Source organism: Urocitellus parryii, chromosome 4, assembly GCF_045843805.1.
Source record: "Urocitellus parryii isolate mUroPar1 chromosome 4, mUroPar1.hap1, whole genome shotgun sequence".
NCBI lineage: Eukaryota > Metazoa > Chordata > Mammalia > Rodentia > Sciuridae > Urocitellus > Urocitellus parryii.
In genome coordinates, this window is record NC_135534.1 from 32,171,975 (window position 1) to 32,179,703 (window position 7,729).

At 47.6% G+C, this 7,729-nt stretch overlaps 1 protein-coding gene across 4 annotated transcripts in view; it reads right to left on the reverse strand.

Moving 5' to 3' along the window:
* Positions 1-6,004, reverse strand: part of Kiaa1549l (KIAA1549 like) — a 257,863-nt gene extending 251,859 nt beyond the window's left edge. For all 4 annotated transcript variants that reach the window (XM_077797483.1, XM_077797482.1, XM_026404625.2 and 1 more), the window contains exon 1: positions 5,758-6,004. In XM_077797483.1, the coding sequence (XP_077653609.1) occupies positions 5,758-6,004 (247 nt within the window). The remainder of the gene's footprint in view (positions 1-5,757) is intronic.
* Between the last annotated feature and the right edge of the window lie 1,725 nt (positions 6,005-7,729).

Sequence of the window (7,729 nt, forward strand, 5' to 3'; positions counted from 1 at the left end):
CCAACTATTCATTTTTGTCTGAGAAGAGTAGAGTTGTTGTTCTAAAAGGGGAGGGGGTAGGAAAGGAACGAAAGAAAACCACAATGTGAGCTCCAAGGTTAATGAAAATGAAAAGGGAAACATGCACGTTCTTCTGGCACGTTCTCAGGTCATATTCTAGTAATTTAAGACTTGGGATAAGGGGCCTTCTGAGGGGCTCTCCGCTCATCTTCAGAATCTCAGGATCTCAGGGTTTCCACAGCAGTGTGGATGCGTGGCAGGGAGGGATATCCAACTTCTATTTTAGATCAATATTGAAAGCATCGTGTTCCCAAATCATCTTTACTTTATGGGAAGTGGGGAGTAGGGAGAGGCAAGATTTGGGACATTTTGCAAGTATCTTCAGGAGAAAAAAAAATACCATTCAAATGTTCTTGCTGTATGACATTAGTGTTAAAAAATAAGAAAGTATGAATATATGTAATCATTTCCCCCATCTTAAAACTCCATGGACCCATTTCTCCTATTACTCTACTTTTCTCTAGTAGAAAAGACTCTAATAGGGTTGTCCTGTTTGCTGTCTGGATTTCTCTTCTTCCCTGCTCTCCTGAACCCACTGCCATCAGGCTGTGTCTGCATCTCTCTTAGTGATGCCAAACACTTCCACGTCTGGAAACCCAATGTGCATTGCTAGTACCGGTCTAGCCCCACTCTTAGCAGCATCTGGGAAGCTGATAGACTTCTCCTCTTCAAATGCTTTCTTCACTTGGGTTCTGGGACACTGAATACATTTTCTTCTCTTCCTACCTCTCTCGGGTCATTTCTTTGCTCTTTGGCTGGTTCTGCTTCTCCCTGAACCCACAAACGCTGCAGCACTTGGGAGCTTACTACAGATCTCTCTTCTCTATACCAACTCTCCAGCTCCCTGATGATAGCTCCCAAATTTATATCTCTATATCTGATTTCTCCCTACAATTCCAGACTGCTTTGTTCAACTGATTACCTTATATCTTTGCTTAGTAAATATTTCAAGTTTTACATGCCCTAAATGAACTCTGTACTTCCTACCCCAAAACTGAGCCAACTGCAACCTTCCCATCTCAACTGATGGTAACTTTTTCCCAGTTCCTTGAGCCAAAAACCCTGGGAGCTCTATTGGTTCCTCTCTTCTTTTCCCACCCTCTTACTCTATCCGATGACACTATCACCTCTATCTTCAAAACGTGTCCAAAATCTAACCACTTCTACCACCTCTCCTGCTACAACCAGTCTCAGCCATCTTTACTGGCACACTGGATTTCCATACTAGCCTCCCACCTGATTTGCCTGTATCCTGCTTGGCCTTATAGTCTTTCCTCCCACTATAGGTACTGGGGATTGAACTCAGGGACACTCAACAACTGAGCCATGTCCCCAGCCCTATTTCATATTTTATTTAGAGACAGGGTCTCACTGAGTTGCTTAGTGCCTCACTCTTGCTTTGAACCCTGCAATACTCCTTCCTCAGCCTTCTGAGCCACTGGGATTACAGGTATATGCCCCAGCACCTGGCACCAAGTTGATATATTCTCTCTCTCTCTCTCTCTCTCTCTCTCTCTTTTTGTAGAAGGACACAATACCTTTATTTTTTATTTATTTATCTTTACATGGTGCTGAGGATAGAACCCAGGGCCTCACACGTGCTAGGCACACACTCTACCACTGAGCTACAGCCCCACCAAGGTGATTCTTTATGAAATCAGATTATGTCTGCTCTTGTTTAGAAGTTCCTATGGCTTACCACCTCACTCGGAATAAAATACCAAGTCCTCTCCACAGCCAGTACGCGCTGCATGACTCAGCCCTTGCTCCTCTTCAGCACCGTTTCTTGCCACTCTCTCCTTCATTCAGTTCCACACTGGCTTCCTGCTGTCCCTCAACCATCTCAAGCCTTTGCATGTGCTTCTCCCTCAGTCTGGAATATCTGTTCCCAAGATAGCCAGTTAGCTCTCCACTCCAACGTCATCTCATCCTTGAGGCCTCTCCTCACCACCCTCTATAAACAAGTGCACGTATGCAGGTGCTAGCCCCCAGATTTGTTCTTCTTCAGAGAACTTACCACTGCCAGACTACACTTATTTATTTTCAATTCTACTGAAAAAGGACCCATTGACCAGCATCACACAGGCACTTGTTAGAAATGCAAAATCTTAAGATCTTACCTCAGACCTATGGAATCAAAGCCTGAGTTTTTACAGAATCTTCAAGTGATGTGTATGCACAGTAAAGTTTTGAAAGCTCTGGGCTAGTTTCTGGTTACCAAGAGAATGGAAGCTTTTCTTTTCTGTTCCTCTGAAGATCAATGTACTCAAAGCCTAATGAACTAATTAACGAGTGAACAAATGAACTACGTAGCACCTGTGGAATGGGAAGCCCAGTTGATGATGTGTACAAAGAAATTGGAGAGGGAAAGAAAGAGAAAGAGATCACAGAGCAAAAGTTGTTTCCCCCATGTATTGTAATTTATTTATTTATGTGGTGCTGAGGATTGAACCTAGGATCGAACCCAGGCAAGAGATTTCCCCGATATCAACAAACCCATCTTTAAAATAAATAAATAAATAAATAAACTTTCTTTCAAAATGCAAATACATTCCTCAAATCAAGCAGCTACTCACAACTTATTGTGGATAACTTAGATGAAATAATATTCTAGCATCTAACAGAATCAGCTAAGGCAGGGGATGATACAAGAAAGCTGTAAAATTTAACAAATTCCTGTTCCCATGCTGGGCCTTGTAACAGGCAATAGGGAAACCAGGAGGAATCGGATATAACAAATTGGTTGGTAGTTAAGAAGACTGGAAAGCCAAATCTGAACTTTACCATTTTGCCTGAGGCCCGGATGGCAGGAGAGAATGGAGGGCGTCAGCATTCCCTGCTAAAAAGAAACTTCTCCTACATCCAAAATAGAAGCAACTGCCTGCAAGCAAGGGTTCTGTGGAGATAGGGAATTAGGAGAGGGAGTCTGAAGGAGGACACTGAACATGACAGCAGTTTATTCTTTGTATGGGAAAGAGAAGGACCTCAACTTTCTCTGATATTAAAGCCAAAGAGGCTGGGGTGGTGTGGGTGGGAGCAGGCTTGGAACACACTGCAGAGGCCCCAGGACACAAAGGTGCTAAACAACTGCAGCAGTATTTTCTGTAAACAAATCTATTTTTTGCCCACTTTTCAACTAAGACAAGTGTCTGGCTTAGCCTTGCTTAGAAAACAAGGACCAGGCCAGGCACAGTGACACACACTTGTAATGCCAGCCACTTGGGAGGCTAAGGCAAAAGGAATGCAAGTTTCAGGCCAGCCTGGGCAACTTAGCAAGACTATCTGGAAATAAGAAATCAAAAAGGTTGCGAATTTAGCTGGGTAAACCACCCCTTCCTTCAATTCCTAGTATCACAAAAAGAAAGAAAGAAGGTGGGGTGGGGGTGGGGGGGGGTAAGGGGAGGAGGGAGGAAAAAGAAAAGAAAGAAGGAACAGCAATGATGCAGTGACGTAGCCATTGCAAATGACATGTCCATAGCAAGCTAGCCCTTTAAGTAGGACCTCAGTTGTCACAGGTTTGGCTTCTCACACAACTCGGCATTAGACATTCTGCGGTGGAGGATAGTGCTGAACCCCAACTATCCATCAGAAAAAGTTCTAGACTAGGTTCTTTATTGAAAGGCAAAGTCCCAGGCAAGTGGCAACTGTTTTGCCCTCCTCCTGTCATTGCTTCCTTCCCAAAACCCCTGGAGATGCCTGTATGAAGCCCAAGACTCAGCCACCCTGGGATGAAGCTGCTGCAAGTGGAAATCAGAGAACAAATGAAAGAGGGAGGAGGTAAGTCAGGGAACACACTGCTTCACTCTTTCATTGAGAAACCAGTCATAAAATTAGCAGCAAACACACAGGAAATGATGGAGCTCAGTAGATCCACAGGTGGGCTGGACCACAGGAAACTAATCATCAAGGGTAACAGCAAAAAGAACACCCAAAAAGCACAGAGGAAGCAACAAATCACTCCAATGAGAAGGGAAAAGATGAAGGACTTTGGGGAACAACATCAATTTCATGAGTTTTACCACCATTATAATCAAAGTGTCTTTCTTAGCCCTGTGTCCCCATGACCCCTACCCTAAAAGAAAAAAAGAAAAAAGATACCAGGGCTAAAACCAGAAGATGTAGATCAGAAGTCCCCTAAGTCAGACTGTGGCTGTCTGAAAGAGGAGCCGCGCAAAATCACAGAGGTTCAGAAGGGTCTGAGCACAAAGGTTGGAAGGGAGATCAGAAATGAAAAAGTGATCAGAGGAAATCATCTGATACCACGCTGAACAGGAACAATACATGAAAGCCAAATTTCACATATTACAGATGGCTGAACAGTTTTTGGTATCTACACTCAAATGAACAACATGCAAAAGTGAATATCTCATACACAATTTACAAAACTATCAAGGATCTGATACATTTGAAACAAAAACTGTCTATTTCTGAGCCAATGGATACCAAGGCATTTATATGTGTCTTACTCAGGACTTGTTCTTCAACTATTGTGTTAAATACACACCACTGAAAACAGCTAAAGACTATAAACAGTGAGGGCTACAATTCTTCAGCACATTGACTACTGAACTTTGTAACCACCATAATCACAATAGAAAATCCCTTAACCATCACTTGCACACCCACAAAAATACTTCATGACAGTGACCCTTTAAGTGTTTCATGGAAAGTGGGCCTTAAATAAGCTGTTGAAGAAAAGAAATATTTTTAACCTGAAACCCTCTTATCTAAGACAGTGTGTGAGCTCCTTCATCATTAGGAATCCTAATCTAGTTTGGGGGAGGGGCACACATAGAAAAAAAAAAAAAGTCCTCATTAGCCCTTGCTAAAATCCCCAAAACTAAAGGAATGAATTCCCTGAAGTGGGAGCTCTATTCCTTGATAAACTGAATGTACCAAGAGCCCAGAATTCCATCACAAACACAAAAGCCTGCCCTTTACAAGTGCCATAGTAATCATTCTTATTTCAAAGACAATTGTTGACTACACAGTATAAGTTTTGAAGCACTTTTGCAGAATAATTCCACCCAGTTACAATAGATTTCACACACACAAAAAAAAATATCCAAGGAATTACAGTAATCTATTTCTTAGCGATTGTCCAAAGGAAGCCGAGAAGCCAATAATGATTTCTTTTAACTAGCCTCCTCCAAACAGTGGGTTATATACTTGAACAATGCCTGAATTCCTTTGCCAGATGCAATCAATTATTTTAGGTACCTGCGTCCCAAAAGAAAAGGTATCCACTATCCACACAGAGGGGGGGAATGATTTGGGGGAAGCCGACATGGAATTGCTTAAAACTCTCTAGCCATTCCATGCAGTGAAGACAAAGTGGACATTCTCAACAGTAAGCCCCAAATCTAGTGGACGTCCCCACCTGAAACGTGTCCTACTAAAACACATCCCTTTGAAGGTGTTCTAAACACTCCATGTCTTTATCGTGCCTGCGGGACCACTAGGTAGGATATGCAACTTGTCCAGAAAGAAGATAGGAATGCGCCTCTTTTTTCCCTCCCCGCCCAACGGTGCCTTCCCGGGAGACAGATTTCTGACTTCCGCCGCTGTTGCAGCAGCAAAGGGCGGAGAAAATCCCAGCACCGGTGCCGCAAAGATCTCTCCAACCACCGCCACCCGCTCAGGTGCTGGCCCCGACGGGCAGCCCAGCTACTCCAGGAACCGCCGCCAAGTGCTTACCCGGGTCTGCCCGGCAATGCTCTGGAAGCGCCACGAGCAGCAGGAGTCCCAGCAGCAACGGTGACAGCGGCAGCGGTGGCGGCGGCGCATCCTGGAACCCACGGACTCCGGGGCTCCTCACGCCCCGGCAGCGCGCGGCTCCCCAGCCGGCCTGGCCGAGCCCATGCGCCCGGGGCCGGTCCCTGGGCCCCTGCGCGGCCGGCCCAGCTTCCCTCGGGCCCCGGGGCTTCGCCTCTTGCAGAGCCATGGGGACCCTTCACACATCCAGGCCGCTGCCTCGCTCCACACCGCGCCGGGGAACCCAGCCCTCGGCGCCCCGGTCTTCACCGGGCATCTCCGGCCATAGCCCGGGCGCCGGAGGGAGGGGGCGCCGGGCGGCGCGACTTGCTCGATCGTCCTGCCTCTGCCCGTGGCGGGCTCCGGGGAGCCGCGGCTTCACCCGTGCAGGGGCAGGGGCCGGGGCCGCATGGAGCCGCGGCTGGCGCGGGCCGGGATTCCCACGGTGCCTGTCACCGCACGCCGGCGCGCCCGGGGAAGCGAGGGTGGGACGGGCGCCGCCCGGGGCTCCCTCCCCGAGGCCGGCTCCTACAGATCGAGGGGGCGAGGCTGTGAAGATCCCGGGCTGGCGGCCGCCGGACGCGCTCGGGTCCTTCCCTCCCGCCGCTGGTGGCCGCCTCTCCGCCCCGCTGTCTCCTCTCTAGCTGGTTTGCTGGGTTCGGGGACCAGCTCCGGCTCCAGCTCTCGGGACGCGATTGCTACTGCAGCTCAGAGCGGCGCCTCATTGACAAAGAAAGCACGTAGCACCGGAGCGGGCGAGGGAGGCGAGGCAGGCGCGCGCGCGCATCCCCGCGCGGATCCACCGCGCGCCCCCCGCTCCCGCGCGCCCTGCGGAACCCCAGGTCCAGAATCGGACCCCTTCCGGCGGTTCCCAAATCCCGGAGGTCCGCATGGGGGATTTACTCCGCCTCGTTTTTCTTTTAGTCCCCCATATAGAGGGAAGGTCGGCAGGAGAGGTCGTCTGACCCGGGAAGGGGGTATATGTGGTCATGGTCAACATGCTGAAGCGGCCAGAAAGCTCTTCAGCTTAGATTTTGGATTGGCTCTTTGAAGCGGGGCAGGAACGCTTTGTGCTGTTCTTTCACTACTTCTCTGAGGGTCGGGCGGACACCTGCATGCCGGTTTTACCCCGGAGGAGCTGAAGCGGCTGTGGCCTACTTGCAATAAAACACTGGATTAAAACACATTAGACATATTTGGTGCAACCATACAACGTGCAAAGCAGTGCACGGGGCATTAGGAAAGCCAGAGAGAAGACTTTTCCAAAAAGTCCCTCCCCCAGCCCCCAAAATAATAGAGTTGGGGCAGTCACTACCCTGTGGGACAAATTGCCAGAGTGAGTTTAATTGTTCTCCTGCTCTTGCCACAAGTTACCTAATTCGCAGGCACTTCATACATCCTTCAGTCGATAAATATTTATTGAGCACCCACTGTTTGCCAACTACTATGTTAGGCGCCAGGAATAAAAGCAGTAAGGAAAAACATCCCCTCACCAACCTGGTGAAGTACAAGCTCTATTCACCCAACAATATTTATTCATCCAACAATAATGCCTGTTATTTGCCAGGCCCTGTTCCAGACACTGGGCCAACAGCCATGAACAAAAGCTCTGTAAGTAATAGAAAATCAAACAGGGATAAATACTATAGAGGAAAATCAGTGTAAAAAATGAAATAAAAAGCAGGGAGGATATTGCAATGTTAAATAAGGTGAAAGGGGGCCTAACTGAGAAGTGACATTTGAGGAAAGACCTGAAGGAGGTGAGCAGACAGCCATGCTAGAAGAGCATTTCAGATAAAGAAACCAATAAGAGCAAAAATCCTGAGGCAGAGCTGGCTGGGTGTGTTCAAGGCCCAGCAAGCCCATTAGGGGATCTGGAAAAGTGTTTATCTCATTTATTGTGCATAAGATAGAA